This window comes from Dendrobium catenatum, unplaced genomic scaffold (genome assembly GCF_001605985.2).
Source record: "Dendrobium catenatum unplaced genomic scaffold, ASM160598v2 fragScaff_scaffold_370, whole genome shotgun sequence".
Classification (NCBI taxonomy): Eukaryota; Viridiplantae; Streptophyta; class Magnoliopsida; order Asparagales; family Orchidaceae; genus Dendrobium; species Dendrobium catenatum.
Genome location: NW_021318832.1, coordinates 2,599,420 through 2,618,264, shown reverse-complemented (window position 1 = coordinate 2,618,264; position 18,845 = coordinate 2,599,420). Strand labels below are relative to the sequence as shown.

The 18,845-nt window shown below is 32.1% G+C and overlaps 1 protein-coding gene across 1 annotated transcript; it reads right to left on the bottom strand.

The window, feature by feature from the left end:
- Positions 1 to 10,519: 10,519 nt before the first annotated feature.
- Positions 10,520 to 15,316, bottom strand: LOC110113838 (protein indeterminate-domain 7). Its single transcript, XM_020846541.2, has 3 exons — positions 14,526 to 15,316; positions 13,467 to 13,863; positions 10,520 to 11,425 (listed from the first exon to the last, which is right to left on the bottom strand). Exons 1-3 carry the CDS (start codon positions 14,677 to 14,679, stop codon positions 10,720 to 10,722), a joined length of 1,257 nt encoding a protein of 418 aa, XP_020702200.1. The 5' UTR covers positions 14,680 to 15,316; the 3' UTR covers positions 10,520 to 10,719.
- Positions 15,317 to 18,845: the final 3,529 nt, after the last annotated feature.

Below are 18,845 nucleotides of genomic sequence, written 5' to 3'. Positions count from 1 at the left end.
TATATAATGCTTAAATAAAAATAAAAGAAAATTTTAAAAAATAATTATTTTCATTAGGTAAAATTTAAATGTTCTGTAATTTGTAATAATTTTTTATTTATTTTGACTAAGCTTCATTTTATACCCTTTTTTTATTACTTTTTAAAGCAACTTTTTAGTATAAAATATTTTTGAATTATAATATTTTATACTAAAAAGTCATTTTAGGAAGCAGTATGAAAGCTATCTCAAATGAAGTAGACTTCATTTGGGACAGCTTTTTTACTATTTTTTAAAGCATCATTTAAATATAAAAAGTAAAAGTTTTATACTAAAAATTTATTTTAAAAAGTAATAAAAAAATCGTTGTTTGAAATCTAAATATCTTCTTATTCTAATATACTTTCTGTCAAATATGATGATATAATTTCTTACGAGCACGTAAAAAATTTCCCATTTGGAAAGTCCCAATGTGGGAAGACTAGGAAAGATATATCACAGTAATGACAATTATCCTTCCCTGAGTAGCTTTTTCTTCTACAAGTTCAAATATTTTTACGGCGAATTATTGAATGCCAGCTTCCAAAAACGATTGACGGGCTTTCTTTGTCATGATGGCATGAAATAATAGATAAATAGATCAGTTACGATGGGATTTTGTCTTTTCATTTCAGGAAGAATAATTGAAGGGCGGCAATATGATATGGGAGATTTTTTATTTTATTTTATTTTATTCAATGATTGGAATATTCCTTACCTCTCTTGAAGATGGGGTAGATAGTATCATTAAATAAATAAAAAAATATTCATTACATTGTTTATGATAGTTTGTGGTTTTAATGTGATGGTTTAAATGAAATCAAGTAATTACAATAACAATAGCAATAATATTAAATTTTTATCTCATTACGAAGGATCGGCTACATGAATCCTTTTCTTTTATTGTGTATGGTACAGATGCATAGTCATATTGACTGTCACATTTATGAATTGAATGAGTATATGCATATTATTTCTTTTTCATGCTTTACGTTATGTAGTAAGATTTTGATAACTTGTTGCGATTTTTAGCTCATTGTGTAGTTAATAGTTTCAAGTCAAGAAAGAAATTCGGGAGTATGAGATTGATGAGATACAAGATTTTTCAAGTTTTACTTTTATTTTATCTTTTTTATATTTAGTTATTCTTTTATAGTTAGGAGTAGACAGACAATGTATTGTATTTATATGACTTCTGACAATTGTATATAATTTTTGGAGAATTGAATTCAGATGTATGTTGATGTTTTAATCAATAAATTTGCTTTCACTAGTTTGTTATATTGAAAGAAATTAAATAGATATAGTTGTTGCTACAAAAAATAAAAGATATTTTTTTCTTATTTAGATTCTGATGCGTGACAAACTTGGTATTAGAGCAGATTATTGGAATAATTAAATTATTATTAGAGCTATAATAATTGATTGTGAATCATGTCACTTCCTCTCTCCTACCCTTACGCGCCGCTCTGGGGATTTAGGGTTTCCTTCCGAGCGCTCTTCTCCGATCACTCTGGGCTTGCTTTCTCTTCCATTTCCCCCTATATTTTTGTGTGAGGTCTGAGTGTTTTGGTTGGCTTTCTGTGATCTGTGCCCTTTTGTGCGTGTTGTGAATGGCGGACGTTCCTCCATCGAATCCATGGGGGAAAGCGTCTGATCCTTTGGTGCACAAGAATAAAGGTTTTTTTAACCTTGATGCTGATGGTTCTAAATCTCCGTCTCGATCTAGATCTTTCAAAGAGATATTATCGGGTTCTTCAACGTCAGGTGATGTTCTTCCATCGTTAAAACAAATGATTTTTAATGGGGTTCCGGCCATACTTTTATCTTATGATGAAGTTCTCAAACTCGCTTCTCCTTTTCAATTTACGCTTATCATAAATTTTGGCTTACGACGCCCTAACCTGGATTCTATCCGCCATTTTTTTGTCTCTTTAAAGCTTACGGATTTTTATTCGGTTGGTCTTTTGGATTCTCGACACGTTGCTATACAATTATCGAATGATTTGGATTATAGTCGGGTTTTTGCTAGACGTTCTTACTTTATCTTTAACTGTCAAATGAGAGTTTTAAAATGGACGCCTTTTTTTGACATTAAGAAAGAATCTCCTATAGTTCCGATTTGGATTTCTTTCCCAAATTTACGTCAGCATTTTCTTAACCCTAAAGTCCTGCATGCATTAGGTTCGATTTTCGGGAGGCCTCTCCAAACGGATCAGGCTACTGCTTCTTGTACCTGTTCCTCTGTAGCTAGAGTTCTTGTTGAGGTGGACATTTCTAAAAAACATCCGAAAGAAATCTGGGTTGGTTCCAAAGCTTACGGCTATTTGCAGAAGGCTGAGTTTGAAAAAGTTCCTGACTTTTGTTCTCATTGTAAAATCCATGGACATGCTCAAAATGATTGCTTTAAACTTCACCCGGATTTAAAAAAATCTAATGTTCTGTCTAGTGGGATGCCTGGATCTGCCAAAAATAATAAAATTTATGTTCCTGTGGTGAATAATAATGAAGTGCCTACAGTTATTCAGGTGGAACCGCATCCGGCTAGCCATAACTTACATTTGGACATTGATAATCCGATTGTTTAAAACATAGAAAAGGTTGGCCATTTGTAGGGTGAAACGCAGGAAACTAGTGAGGTTGCTTTAAATGCCAAGGAAGGTATTATTTTAGTTGATAATGATTTTGAAAACTCTACTAACCCGAAGCTTTTTATTTCGATTGATTCTATATTTAATGATATGATTATGCCTAATGTTATTAATACTGTTGTGACCGACAATGCTATGGATCCTGTTCTGCAGAACAATGAAATGTTGGGTAATTGTTTTGCTTCTAATGATACTTGTGAAGAAGGAGAATTTATTCTTCCTACCACTATTGATGATCCTACCATTATGCAACAAGGTACTTCTTCTTTTTCTAATCATGTTTAAAGACTGTCATAAAAATTCGGATGAGAATATGTTCACAAAGTTTGGTAAAAAAAAGAGGAAAACAAGCTAAGAATACTTGTCCTGCTACTCCTAGATCCACCAGAGCTCAAACTTCATCAAAAGATTGCAATGATTAAAGCCTCATGTGGAATGTTAGGGGTATAGGTGGTTGGGATTCTAAACTTAGAGTCAAGAACCTTTGTAGAATTCATAATATTCAATTGCTTATTTTAATTAAACCGCTTATTGCTTCTGATAAAATTACTTATACTGCTAATTTTTTGGGCTTTCCTATGCATTTTGCTAATTATTCTAATAAAATTTGGATTATGTGGCATAATGCTATCTCGTTAAATATTATTGCTGATTGGCAACAAGTTATTCATTGCCATATTAATGTTTTTAATGTGAATTGTCATGCATCCTTTGTTTATGCTGCTTGTACTAGACTTAATCGTATCACTCTGTGGGATCAACTTATAAACTTCTCTTCTAATGTTAATGGTCCTTAGTGTGTGGGAGGTGATTTCAACATTATTTCCAATGCTGCTGAAAGAATTGGGGGTAATAGGCCTAACATTAAAGCCATGAAAGATTTTAATGCTATGATTAATGACTGCAATTTAAATGATATTGGTTTCTTTGGTAGTCCTTTCATATGGAATAGAACTAATTTGTGGCAACGTCTGGATAGATTTCTTTTCAATAATGAATGGATGACTCAATTCTCTATTACTAATGTAGAACATTTAAGTAGAACTCTTTCTGATCATGCTCCTATCCTCTTGAACATTAATGATATTAGTCAGACTGGTTCGCATGCTTTTAAATTTCTTAATATATGGTTACTTCATCCTAATTTTAAAGATGTGCTTGATTCCAATTGGAATGCCCCTGTTTACCCCGACAACATCTCTGGTATGTTGAGACTTTGGGTTAAGTTGAGTAGACTTAAACAATGTCTTAGATGGTTGAACAAAAATGTTTTCAAAAATATTTTCTCGAATATTATTGAAGCGGAAGAAAAAGTCTATGAGTTTGATAGCATTTATTTAGATAATTCGAATGATGATAATCTCTTGATTCTTAATCAAGCTAAGGATTTATTATGTCAATTGCAATTTCAAGAAAAATCTTTCTGGAAGTAGAAGTTCAATGCTAAATTTGTTATGGAGGGAGATATGAATACTAAATTTTTTCATGCTTTAGCTAATAAGAATAAGATTAAGAGCAAGATTCATAAAATTATGAATAATGAGGGCACTTTACTTGAGTCGGATGACTTGATTTGTAAGTCTGGTGTTGATCATTTCATGAAAATTTTTAATAGTCATTCTGCTATTTCTTCTATTACCAATTATAATGTTATTCCTACGCTTATTAATGATACTGATAATATTCTGCTTTATCAAATTCCTTCTAAAAATAAAATCTTCAATGTTCTTAATGATACGAATGGTGATGCTACTGCGGGCTCGGATAGGTTTACCACCAAGTTTTTCCAAAATAGTTGGGAGATTATTAAGTTGGATGTTATTAAAGCGGTGAAAGATTTCTTTGAAGGTAATTCTTATCCAAAATTTTTCTCTTCTACTAACATTGCCCTTATCCCTAAAAATGAGGGGGCTAATACTTGGAATGACTTCAGACCTATTAGTCTTTGTACCTTTTTTAATAAACTTAACTCTAAGATCATTGCTAATAGATTGACTAATATCCTGCCTAGAATTATTTCTTATAATCAAACTGGTTTTGTGAAGGGTAGAAGTATTTTTGATAATGTTTTGCTTGCTCAAGTGCTTACTCATGATATTAATATTAAGGTCACTAGGGGTAACATCATTTTTAAACTGGATATTACTAAAGCTTATGATAATCTTGATGGAATTTCCTTTATAAGGTGATGTATTTTTTTGGCTTTAGTGACAAGTTCATTATGCTTATTAAAAATAGTGTTGAGAACTATTTTTTTTCCTGTTATTATCAACGGTAGGAATCATGGTTATTTCAAATCTTCCAAAGGTCTTCGTCAAGGTGATACTATTTTCCTTGCTCTTTTTATCATTGCTATGGAATATTTATCAAGGGGATTAGATGATTTATATGCTAAGAACTCGAGCCTTAATTTTTGTACTGTAAGAGGTTTTCCTATATCTCATCTTAGTTTTGCTGATGATTTCATTTTATTTTTGAATGGTTCCATTAAGAATGTTAAAACTTTAATGAAATTCCTTGCTAACTTTCATGATTGTAGTGGTTTAGCTATTAGCAAAGACAAAAGCAACTTTATTGTTAGCAACTCTATTAATCAGAATAGAGTTCACACTATGCAAAGGGTTTGTGGTTTCCAATAAAAAACGTTACTAATAAAATATCTGGGAACACTGATTTACGAAGGTAAAAGAGAAATTTTCTTTTTGAAGATATTTTTACTATTGTTCAGAAAAAGCTTGCTAATTGGTCGTCTAACTTTCTATCTTTTGGTGGTAGATTGGTTCTTATAAAATCTGTTCTTAATTCAATTCCTATCTATCTATTTCATACTTTAATGCCCACTGTTTCTATTTGTACTAGATTAGAGAGAATGATAAACAAATTTTTTTGGGGTTTTAAGTTCAATAACAATGGCATACATTGATCTTCTTGGCATAAAAATTATGGGGTTTTGAATGAAGGGGGTTTAGGTTGCAAGAATTTGGCTGATACGGCTAAAGCTTTCTCCCATAAATTATGGTTTTCCTTTAGATCTAATATCAGTTTATGGGCCCATTATATGAATGCTAAATACTGCAAAATTTTCATCTAAGTCTTTGTTTTTACAAAAATGCAGATTCTATGACTTGAAAAAGATTGTGCAACATTAAATGGGAAGCCGAGCATTTCATTCAATGAGATTTGGGTACTGGTGATGTTTATTTTTGGCAGGATAACTGGTTAGGTAATATGTCGATTGACTCTTTTTTAAATAGGCATACTATTGAATCTGTTAAAGTCTCTTCCTTCTTTATGGAGAACAGATGGACCATTTTAAAACTTAGGGAGTTTATTCCTCTATATTTAGTGGATGTTATTTTGAATATTCCTTTACAAGTTAATTACAAAGATAAAATTATATTCTCTATTTCTTCTAATGGTAATTTCTGTTGAATAAGATTTGGGATAATATTAGAATCAAATTTGACAAATCAACTACTTTTACTACTATTTGGCATAGTACTTTTCTGGCTTCTTATTCTACTCTTGTTTGGAGATGTCTCAAAGGGTTTATTTTGGTTGATGATCACCTTAAAAAAAAAAGGTATTACTCTCGTTTCTAAATGCTTATGTTTCTCTAATTTGGAGAGTACGGTATTGATCATCTCTTTGTTAATGGTGTTATTGCTAAGAAAGTTTGGTCTTATTTCAATAGCATTGCTAACAAAAATTCTACAACCAATCACAGTAGCATTGTTACGATTTTAGAGAGTTGGTTTCATACTTCTAAAGGTCATGTTCATAATCTGATTCCTATCTTTATTCTGTGGTATATTTGGAAAGCGAGAAATAAGGCCAAACACTAGGCAATCAATATGGATGCTTCTCTTATTATTTCTAATGTGAAAAGCAAAATTATGCAGCTTTATGCTTACAAAGTGATTTCTATTAAGAACTTCCTTAATTGTAGAGAGTTGGATGTTGCTCTTGGTATCAATTTGAATCCTGTCAGTGCAATTACGGTTGATAGAATTGTGAATTGGGTTAATTCCAAACCTCCTTATATTAAATTGAACTCTGATGGTTCTGTTGGCCCGAGATTTGCTGGTGTGGGTGGTATCATTCGTAATCATTTGGGTGATGTTTTGGCTGCTTATGCTGCTCCTTTGTAGCTTTCTGATGTTGGGACGGCTGAGCTAAATGCTTTGTCTTATGGTCTAGATATCTGTATTAAGTTGGGTTTTAACTTTCTTTGGATTGAAGTGGATTATATGCTTCTTGTCCATATCATTAATGATGTTGTGCCTGGTAATCCTCAAAACGTACTTTTACTTTATTAGAAAAATTAAGACTGCCCTGACTTTGATTAATTATTATATATCTCACATCTACAGGGAGGGGAATGTATGTGCTGATTGGTTAGTCAATAAGGGTTGTTATCTTAATAATTATGAGGAATTTGATATTCAGAACTTAAATCTTATATTGAAGGGTATGATTTTACTGGAAAAAGCTGGATTGACTTATATTCATAATGGTTGATGCCTTCTGTAATTTGTTGTTTTTGTTTCCGTCCAGATGTTTGTTGTCTTCCTGTCTTGATCCTTTTCTCTCGTTGATTTTGAATATCTTTCTTATGGCCTACTGTATTACATCTACTTGGTTGGTTTTCACTAATAACCATTTATTTCTGGCTTGTTTGCTGGAAGTTAGGGTTATTATTGCGTGTATTGCCTGGAGTTACTTCTATATTTATGGATAATCAGAAGGTTGGTATGTCCCGGGATTATACTCTTATCTGGTATGTGGCTTTTGCGGTTGGCTGGCCTGCAGCCTTGTTCTAAGGCTTATTCTAATGGTGCTGGTTCTTTGCGGGTTGATTTTCTTTATGAGAACTGTGATGTTTTTTCTGGTCAGAATTGGTATAATGGTATAATTTGGTGTGCTATTATTAGCTTTATTTTTTTATAGGCCTAGTTCTTGTTTTATGATAGCATGTTATTCGGTTTTTGTTTCCAAACGATTGGAGTTTTAGAGATGGTTATATGGTCTTGCAGCGTATGCTGGATTTTTTGGATGCTCTTAGTAACTGTCATTACTTCAGGCATATTTTTACTGGGTATTCTTACTGTGTTATTTATTATCGTTCTAATATGTCTTTTTTGAGAGTATTTTGCAGGGTTAATTGGTCTTTTAGATTAGGGAGCTTCAATGATCGTAAGGTACTCTTAGTTTGTAATTTCCTCAGCCATTTCAATTTTCATCAATATTTTTGCAGGAAGATTGTGCTGAATGGGATTAAGATGATCTTTCTTTTTTGGGTGCTGTCTACTCACAACCCGAGTTTTTGTTATGCATTTTATGTAATATTAGAAAAAGGAACCACCGGTTCTTAGGTTTTATTTCTTTTTATCCTGTAGTTCTTTTGAGTAGTAGCGAGCTGGAGGATCATTCTAAGGATTTTGTAACCAAATTTTTGATATTAACGCGTAGGCCCCTCTGTGGGTTTTAACCAAAAAAAAAATTGATTGTGAATCACGTAAGATTTCGGTATATTTTGGTGTTTTATTTTGCATAGAAGATTGATTACATGTATGAATTATTTATAGAGGATTGTACAAGTGAACAACTACAATGGATTTACCCGAGAAAAATATGCCAAATGATCAAAATAGTGCAGCTCTAGTACCATCAGATAATTTTATTTTCATGACTTAACTAAATATGATCCGATATCGCATAGGTCATACGTTGCTCGATTGTTACAAGAACCAGAAATTGACCCCAATGCAAGATCTAGTTGGAGAAGTGAAGAAAAAAATTAAAATTTCAATTTATACAACACAAATCCACCAACAAATAGAATATTAAAGCAAAAAAACTAAATCTTAAAAATAATTTTTCAATATATCTTCCAAAAAATATATATATACAATTTAAGGTCTGACTGGTAAAAATAGCTTAGTGACCTCCAAACCCTAATTTCTCTGTTGTTTCTCTCTTTTACTTCATATTTTTCCCTTTTACCTTCTTTGTCTTGATGAATGAAAAAAATAAAAAATGAAATGACATTTATGGATTATAGGTATTGGATAATGATTTTTATTAAAAATATATTTAGACTGAGTGACAAATCACTTACTATTTTGACTAGAGAGGGGTTCAATGCCCCAATCTCAATTGAATCAAATTTACATGATATTTTTTTCTAAGTTATTCTTCTCTTCCCTTCACAGTCATGACATCTAGTCAATATATACATATCACTTACCTTATAGCCTCTCCAAGTAATTCTTTGACATTTGATCTCTTAGAAGCATAGAAAGAGCACAACCCTAAGCATAGATAGACAGATCCCGATTGTGGCAAGAACTTTAAATTGACTAGATACCATACAGGTCATATCGTGCTCGATTGTGGCAAGAACTAGAAATTGATCGCAAGTTCTAGTTGGAGAAGTGATGAGAAAAAATAAACTTTTAATTTATACAACACAAAGCCACTAACGAATATAATATAAAGCAAAAAACTATACCTTAAAATAAATTCTCTATATATCATACAAAAATACAAATACAATATGTGGACCGACTAGTAAAAATGGCTTAGTGACATCCAAACCCTAGTTTCTCTCTCCTCTCTCCTCTCTTTTTCTTCATATTTTTCCTTTTACCTTCTCTACCTTAAAGAATGAGGAAAATGAAAAAGGAAATGTCATTTATTGATTATAGGTAATGGATAATGATTTTTATAATAAATATATTTAGGCTGTGTGATATCAAATCACTTACTATTTTGACTAATAAATGGTTCAATGCCCAAATCTCGATTGAATCAAATTTACATGATATTGTTTTCTTATAAGTTGTTCTCCTCTTCCCTTCATAGTCATGACATCTAGTCAACATATCATATCACATACCTTATAGCTTCTCCAAGTAATTCTTTAACAATTGATCTCTTAGAAGCATAGAAAGATCACACCCCTTTTGAGTGGAAGATAAAGTATGATTAGTGCCACATTTTGACATTTTTATAAACTTAATATTTTCTAACACCCAATAATAATAATAATAATAATAATAATAATAAATAGAAGTGTTAATCAGTACACAAATTATTTGTGAAAAACTTAGCATGAAAAAATAAGGGGCATCAAAACCTAATTATTGGGCATTACAAAAAGATAATTGACATAAAAAAAAGCAACCAATCAAATTGTCGATTAAATAGTTAGATGCACATAATGTTTTATTTATATATTTAAAGCTTCGAATCTGCTGCCTTACAAAGAAAGTTATTGCTTATCTACCAAATCAATATTAGCTGAACTATACAAACCCAAGGCCATGATATATAATGAGACAAGACCAGCTAATAGAAGTAGATAGATTCTTACAATATAGAATGTTTATTTTTCATGATTCAAATTTATCAGGACTTTCATGTCACAATAAAAGGCTATTCAGCTCATTGATATTTGATATATTATTATATTATTTTTCCTCTATTTTAATTAATAATATCTATATATCAATCAAATTTATCAATATTTGTAAGTCAACATTTCTTGCATTAATAACTTTTCATTACAGAAAAAACAGTCATTACAGAAGGAAAGAAATTCGCCGGCAATTGCTACCGGAAATGTTATTTAATTGTATTCCGTCGGTAAACTCCTAGAAAATTGAACGACGGAAAATTCTGTCAGTAACAGAAGATTTTTCTGTAGTATTTGATATTTCTATATAGCATCAGATTGTTTCTAAATTGAACTATTATCAAAATGGTATTGCTATCTATGAAAGAAACAGCTCCTAAAGAGAATCTATTCATCACTCCACCCTCTCACATATCAATATTTCAACTCATGCAAGTTGAAAATAGTAAAATTGCTCCATTATTGTGTACACTTAGTACAAAAGAGTGTCTACTTTAGCAAACAAAAGTTCATATAATAATATGTCTCTTACAGAAAAGACATAGAAACTATATAAGCATTAATACCAGTTTCCTGATAACAGATTCTAGTTAATTACCAGTATTCCATGGCTTCTTATTACCATTCTACTCATATGATGAAGAACTCATGCAACTTCCTCCCTCCGCCAACTCCACCATTTCCACCTTCCTCAAGTCTTCCATCATTCTCTCTAAATCCATTACCCTGTGTGAATGAATTCATCATCTGAAGGAAATGGTTTGAAGCCGTTGACCCGTTGATAAAACCTTTTTCTACGGGAGAAGAAGGTAGAACAAGGCCGCCATTGCTGTGTCCAGCCATCTGCGAGTGAATTGGCGAAGGCCGGCTCATTGTCGAGCCCATCTGAGCTGCTTTCTGGAGCAGAGCGGTTGCCGAGATATGCGACTGTGGAGGAGGAAGAGACTGGTGGCTCTCATGAATGAAATGGTCTTGTTCAAGAACTGGAGAGTAGAGTGATGAAGTGGTAGTGGTGGAAAGCCAAGATGGAATATCTGGCCTTAAGCTGAAGTCTTGATGCTGCTGCTGTTCTGTTTTGAGAGTGAGGTCTTGAAGTGTGTGATTATTGTTCATGCTATTATTGTTGCAAGTGTTGGTTTGGTAGGTTTCGTTGGCTATTGTTCTAATGAGATGAGGGAAATGAGTTTGAAGTGGGATAGAGGAGGGATCAAAGGAAGGGGGAGGAGGTGGGTGGAAGAGAAGAGGATTGGTCAATGGATTCATTGCTGACATATTTCTTGCGCTTTCTTCTGCTAATGCGTCGCAAAAGGCTCTGTGTGTGATAAAGCTATCCCTCCTGCAAATAAATTTAACTGTCTGATTAGTTTTTCTTTTTGTAATTGAAGAATTGAAGCCATAGGTGTTGCTCCTGAAAATAGCTATGTTTAAATTAGTATGTTTTTTTTAAGCATATCATTTTCTTTATAGGTTTCATTTTGGATGATTTTTTAGTGCTTTTTAAAACAGCTTTCTAATAAAAAAAAATATTTTTTTACTAAAATGTTGATTTAAGAAGTAATTGTTTGGTCACATAAAACGGCGGCCTTGCAATGACCCGGTTAGGAGAGTAGAGGTATTAGATTTAACTTATGTTAAGAAAGGCAGAGGCAGACTTAAAAAGATCTGGTTAGAAAATATTATGAATGACCTTTCTTTATTAGATTTAAACGAGAATTTGATCTTTAATAGAACACAATGAAGAAAAAGGATTCATGTAGTCAACCCCACATAGTGGGATAAAGGCTTGATGTTGTTATTGTTGTTGTTGATTTAAGAAGTAATAAAAAAGCCGCCACAAACGAAATCATAATCATGGGCTTTTATGTTAATATGATGTGATATTACCTGTATTATTTTTATTTTTATTTTTGTGTTGATTGTAATGTAACTATTAAAAAGTATGTCATATAAATTTAAGATTTGTTGGGGGTAAAAAATATGGTTTGGAGAGTAATATTCCATTTAAAATAAAACAAAGTAGTATTCCATTTAATATGTCGGGGGGCACATTATGTAATTTTATATGTAAAAATATTGTTCCTTACAGCAGGCTAGTCCAGTCATGATTCTTTCAGCTGTGTCTTTATGTTATATCTCAGACAAAAGCATTCTGATTCATCATCGATATCTTAAATTAATTTGGTTTGGAAGCAGAAAAAAAATATAAATACATGAATATTAAATTAATTACTTACATGCATGAAATATGCTGCAATATTAAAAAAATAATAAAATATTAAATGAAAAATTGATGCATAGTTATTCGTGCATGAAACTTTTCTCGGATACTTTTTTTTGCAGTAAGAATGTCATAATCTGTGTGAAAGTGAGAATGTTTTGATGGAATTTCTGTTCCTTTCCAGTTGGTGGTGAAATCAGGGAAGGTTGATGATCACTCTCACTCTTTTAAATTAAAAAAAAATATATAAAATTATATATAATATTAAATTTTAGCTTGCTGGAAGAACTGAGGAAGTCAGACCAGGTGAAAAGCTAGCAGTGTGATGCTATGAAAATAATTTGATTAAGATTTATTACAGCTCTGAAAAATTATTTAGAGGGCAAATCTTAATAACTAGAGATATTTCAAATAATTTATAAGAATTTCTTTTTCAACTGAGTAATTATTTATTGTCTAAAAAAATTGAAATACCAGGTTGTAAAATGTTGAAACTATCTTCTAAATAATTAGAGTAATCATAAATATTGATTGTTAATAAAGCCTAAATGAATATCCTTCTAAGATGGGTTGGAAAGATGCAGCTTTTGGGGAAGAATTACTGTATCATAGGTTAATTAATTAGACAAAAAATTATTATGAGTGTGCAAAACTAATCAAAACTTTATTATATTTGATTTATAAAAAGTAAAAGATATTTGTATAATAAGTGCTAGATAATATTAATTAATTTGTATTACAAGATAATATTCAAAATTATTTTTTAAACAAAAGTTAATTGTATATTTTCAGTAAAAAAATTTTAAATTTAATATTTTTTAATCAAAAAATTATTTAAAAAACAGTAAAAAATTATACCAAATTCGTAATTATTCATTTCTCAAAGTAAAGTAGATATACAAATATGCATGTATATATAAACCAGCCTAGATATATGTGTATATGATGAACCAAAAAACTTTTAGATTCAGAAAAGTTGTATATATGACATGTTTAAATATTCTTTCTGTCTTATATTCCTGATTCAAATTGTTAAAATTATAATAAAAATCCTTCTTTTTAATTACTAATTTTTTCTTTTTAACTATAAGATCAAACTTCAGAAGAAAGAAATTAAGAGCGAAGAAGATAATTAATTCTTGTTCAGTGGATGAATTACCTTGAGAAGAGTGTACCACAATCGCATCTATACTCTCTCGTTCCACAGATCTTGGAATGAGCCTTCCAGTCAGACTGAACCGCATACTTCTTAGAACATTTCTCACACTTCCACTTCTTCTCGCCATGCTTCCTGCTGAAATGCTTCTTAATACCAGTCAGGTCTCCGAGCGCTCGCGTCGGATCATGGTGGACGCACGAGACCTCAGGGCAGATATAGACCTTCTTCCTCACCTCCTTGTTGCTCCTCTGCTTCAGTTTCCATGGCAGGTTATGGCCTCGCCTGTGAAGCTGCAGGTTCTGATCTCTCTGAAATCCTTTGTTACAGATCTCGCACACGAAGCGGTTTGTTGCCATGAGAGTCTTGGGTGATAGAGCTATCACCTCGGCTTCAGGATCTTATATATAAAGTATTTTTCAAGATCAAGATATATGTATAAACATATAATTTGCTTCAGTACATAAGAGAAGAAGCTTTGTAAACTGATCATACTAAGTAAGATCCTGAAGAAAATTTTCTAGCTGATTTGTGAAATCAGGAAGGGCATAGAGAAGAAAAATTATATATATTTATGTGATATATATAATTAACTTTTATTTATATACTTCCTTAAATTTAGCATAAAATTTTTTATTCAGTATAAAAATTAGGATTTCAGATGAGAGAAGATAAAAATATTTATACAAAATTTTGGAGGATAAGATTTCTGTAATATATATAATTAGAAGTGAATTTATTGATAAAAATTTGATATTAAACATAAATATTTTAATTATATTTCAGATTAAAAACACTAAGTTAACAAATGAAAGACATGTGTGGGCTACACTTGAAGCAATCTCCCACTAGATGGGGGAGATTTTCAGGCCAGTGCAGCTTACAGGTCTTTTTTTTTTCTTCCTTCTTGCTAAGTTAGTATTTTTTTTCTATTATGTATCATTCAGCATTAATATTTTATTTGAAACAGATACAAAAATAATACCGAATAAAATACTGATCATATGTGTAGAAAATTTAGTACTACTACTCTCAGTTAAAAAATTCTTGATGAGATGAGACCTGGATTTCCCGGGAGATTTCGCTTCTTCTTTGCTGCCTGTGGATTAATCGGGCTAGGGTTTGAAGAGAAGCTGGCATCGCCGGACGCAGATGTAAGATTCGACATGTTTTCTTCCATCAGTTGCTGATGCAGTGGGACTGTGAATCCGTTCATCTTTGCGTCTGTTTCTGATTCAAGTTTGAAAGAGAAAGAGATAGAGAGAGAAGTAGATCTTGAGATTGAGAGAGAATTATATGATTATTTATGACTAATAAGTCTACTTATATTAGGAAGATCAGGACTTCAAAGTTAAGTAGAGCAAACGCAAAATTGCCTGGATTTCATCTGTATTACAAAAGAAGAAGTATAAAAGTATTCTGATTTTTTTTTCTTTTGGTAGATGAAATGTAAAATGGAAGAAGCTGATTAGATGTTCAAAACTATAGATGAATCTAACAAGAAAGAAAAAGAAAAAAAAAAGTTTGTGGAGCAAAGGCTTTGATCGATAATACTATGTGGTTTTCTACCAGAGAAAAAACTTGTACAAATTCTCCTCCTGCATATCAGAAAATATGAAAAACTACATATGCGAAAGAGGAGGAAAAAAAAGGAAAAACTACTAGAAAGATGACTTTGATTTTTTTGTTTCTGAGTAAAGCTAGAAGCTAATATGCCGAGCAATGGAGGTCAGGAAGAAGAGCAAGGAAACAAATGGATGTGACTTTGTGAGAAGAGAGAGAAAGAGAGGAGAGAGGAGAGAGAGAGAGAAGTGTGTATTAAGACGAGAGAAGAAAGCAAGCATGTTATCTTGTACCGATTCAATACCCAGAACGCACAGCTTACAGGCCAACATTGATGTTGCATTTTCTGTCTTTACCTTTGTTACCTGCGCATATCTAGAAATTCCTCTCCCTTATTTCTTTTTTTTATTCTCTTATTTCACTGTAGCCCCTCGGTCTTATCATCTATGTGAATCACTAAAACTGTAAGTCTTGCACATAGAGTTGGATTTTGTGATTCATGTAGTGCTTGTTCTTGTCATGTTCATGCATGGCTTCTTTTTAATAAAAACTACTATACGAGTGTTTCCCAGTAAAAAAAATCTAGCTATTACATTTTTTAGTTTAATAATCTTTTAGTTTCATAAGTAAAACGAGTTAAATTTGTATATTATTGTGTCTTTTATGGCATCAAGATTATGTGATCAAGTAGGAATTTTGATGTGATTTTTAGATTATAAAATATCTAAATATTTAAGTCAAATTTTAGCAATAGGTCCCCAAAGAAATCTTCCAATCAAACGCCCAAAAAGGAGCCTGCAAAAACAAAAGATAGACAAGAGAAAAAGAGAAGAAAATATAGCATATAAGGTTCCTAAACAAAAAAATAGAAACACCACAAAAAGGATATAGCCGAATGAGGGGAGACTAGCACAACTCCAGACTAGCCCGAAAAGCAGAACCAAACTGCTGCAAAACAGGACACACACCACAGCTCCCAACCTGATTATCATGTCCAACAATCACAATAAAACCAAATAATCCATCCAACCTGCAGAAGGACCAATACCCCAGCAAACCAAAATCCTCCAGCAAACCAAAAGAAAACCCCGCAGTCCAACATTACCGCATGAGCACAGACGGACAAAGAAAACACCCCATAATAAGCTTCAACATCCACACCCAGAAGACCTGGGAAAACACCCGAGAGAAAAAGAACCAGGGGACATAGGAAAATCCCGAGAACAGGCAGAGCCCCTTCTTCGGAATTTTATATGTTGATGGATACAATAAATGTATCGATGTAATAAATAACATGTTAAGATAATTTAATTATGAGTTCATTAAAATATTTTGATCATTTTCAAAAATTTATCAGAGATCCATTCGAACCATTCAATAAATTGTCTAAAATTTTAATAGAAATGATCATAGTGGCACCTCCAAAATTTTAATATAATTATATATAGACCATCTTTCTATACATTTGGAGAGATGTTTTATAGATAAAATTTACAAATTTAGAGAACTTTAGAGCTTTCGCTACCATTTGAAATCCCAATCATCTATCATGGGTTATCATGATCTGAACATCATAATTTGATCAATAATTAATGAAGTTCTCCTAGTAAGATGGGTTATAATTTTACCTTTCATGTCCATTTAGAGAAACTTGTGGAGAAATCAAGCAAAACTTAACAATAATATATAAAGAAATGAATATTGAAGAAAGGTGTGTATTCAAAAAAATAAAATAAAATGAGAGTCTTTATTAATAAAGGCTTAAGATGTACATAATTTTGTAAAAGCTACAACATTTTCATTAGATCATAAAAGAAACAGTAAGACTCTACAAAAAAAAAAAAAATACTGAACATTCATATATTTATATTGACTGGAGACCTCCTTCATTAATTCATAAATTTATGGAATTAGTTGAATTTTTTTTTTCTTTCTCAAGAATGAATGAGTCATCTTCTACACTGACTCTTCAAATTAAAGTCAAGGAGGCCTTTGATAAATTTTTTTTTCATATATATAAATTTTTACTGATGTCAAAGCCACAAAAACAAAAAAGGTGGATACGCTGATCAAGAAGCACTTTTTATGAAGAAAAACAAAAATGTCAAAGCTTTTCCTCGTTTGACCCATCAATGGATTTCTTTGCAGTTAAAAACTTAATAGAAATTAAAGACCACTAGCAACTTCACATTTTCTTAATAAAATCACTCAAGATAATTGAATTATTTTTTAGGGAGAATTTTGGGTCAAAGGTGTTATAGCCCTAAAGGGTTGTCAATTTCGGGTCTCGGGTCGAACCCGAAACTGACCCGGCACTATTAATCGGGTCAACCCGAACCCGACCCGTTTAAAAAACGGGTTAGTTTTCCTGACCCGAACCCGACCCGCTTCGGGTTTGGGTCAACCCGACACGACCCTAATGACCCGTTTCCAACAAAAAATGGCTAATTTTCGGGTAAAAAACGGGTCAATCTCTTCTTTTCGGGTAAAAAACGAATCAAAATCGGGTCAATCTCGGGTTGTCGGGTCAAAATCGGGTCACTTTCGGGTCAATTTCGGGTCAAAGGGTTAACCCGAACACGACCCGATTTTTGAAACGGGTCGAAATGCTGAACCCGAACCCGACACGTTTCGGGTTCGGGGTCGGGTTCGGGTTGACCCTAATCCAAAATTTTCACCCCTAGCCCTAATAGTTTCAAAACAATCACACAAGCTTCGATAGAAATTTCTTGAGGACATTTGAGTGTAAGAGATCCTTCAAATTTTATGCTTGGGTTTTCATTTTTTTGGTTGGAGAAATTCACTCACGAGCATATGCGTTAAAATAAGGAAAAATTAAGTCCTCAACAAGGATCTAATGCTCATTACAGCTAGAAAGAGATACAACAAAAAAGAAAATAAATTCTACGAGCCAAAGATCCCTCCTAAGTACAATAAAAAAGACATAAAAAAGAATTAACATAATATAGAAGAATCTAGAGAGGCAAGGAGCCATCACCAAAAAATAGAAATCTTGATAATATAGCGCTTGAAGCTCTAGAAATTCCTACAAAAATCAAGTTTAAGGTTAAAAAAAACATTCCTATAAGAAAAAAATGGAAGACCAAAATCTCTTAAATCTAAATTTATGATGACATTAAGATTTATTAAAAAATAACCAAGAGGGATCCATTCAAAATATTCGATAGAGTATATCTTTGTTTTTGCAAATGATCATTATCTCCACTAGAAAAAAAAAATCTATTAATATGTTAGTTGTTATTCTGCATGCATGGATACTATTTTATGGAGTGAATTTTCAAAGTTAATTAAAGAATTTCAAAGATTTGGTTAATGTTTTAAACTTGGACATCTTTGAAATTTTGCATGTCCAAATGTTTTCACAAATCTTGACCACCCCATCTTCTTTCAATCCTAGAAGACAATAGTGGTTATCCTCTCCAAACACCTAACTTCCAACGATTTTTTATCATGGCGACAGTTATCATTACTTAATATCATCGATTGATTTTGCCCAATACCGATGAGTCGATGACCATCATCACGTACCCACCATTCATCGTCACTGATGCTTGTCATCGTCCATCATTCATCATCTATCATTGACTGACATTAATCGCTAGCATCCCTTATTTTTTGTCTCTTGTGAACATCTAATGTCAATAACTATCATCAAAGAATCCTAATATACTATGTTTAATTTATACGAATGATTTTGATGTTCATCATCATTTAATATCTAGTGCACTTTTTTTAGTCAATCAACCTCCCCATTTATTAAGATAATGATAAATCCAGTCCATCACCACCGTCTAACTT

Bases quoted from the DNA above. Each gene is read 5' to 3' on its own strand.
- LOC110113838 (XM_020846541.2), bottom strand. From the start codon at position 14,679: ATGAACGGATTCACAGTCCCACTGCATCAGCAACTGATGGAAGAAAAC. The intron at 13,864-14,525 runs GTCTCATCTCAT...TTTATATATAAG, and splicing joins AAATCTCCCGGGAAATCCAG to ATCCTGAAGCCGAGGTGATA. The intron at 11,426-13,466 runs GTAATTCATCCA...ATTTATTTGCAG, and splicing joins TGTGGTACACTCTTCTCAAG to GAGGGATAGCTTTATCACAC.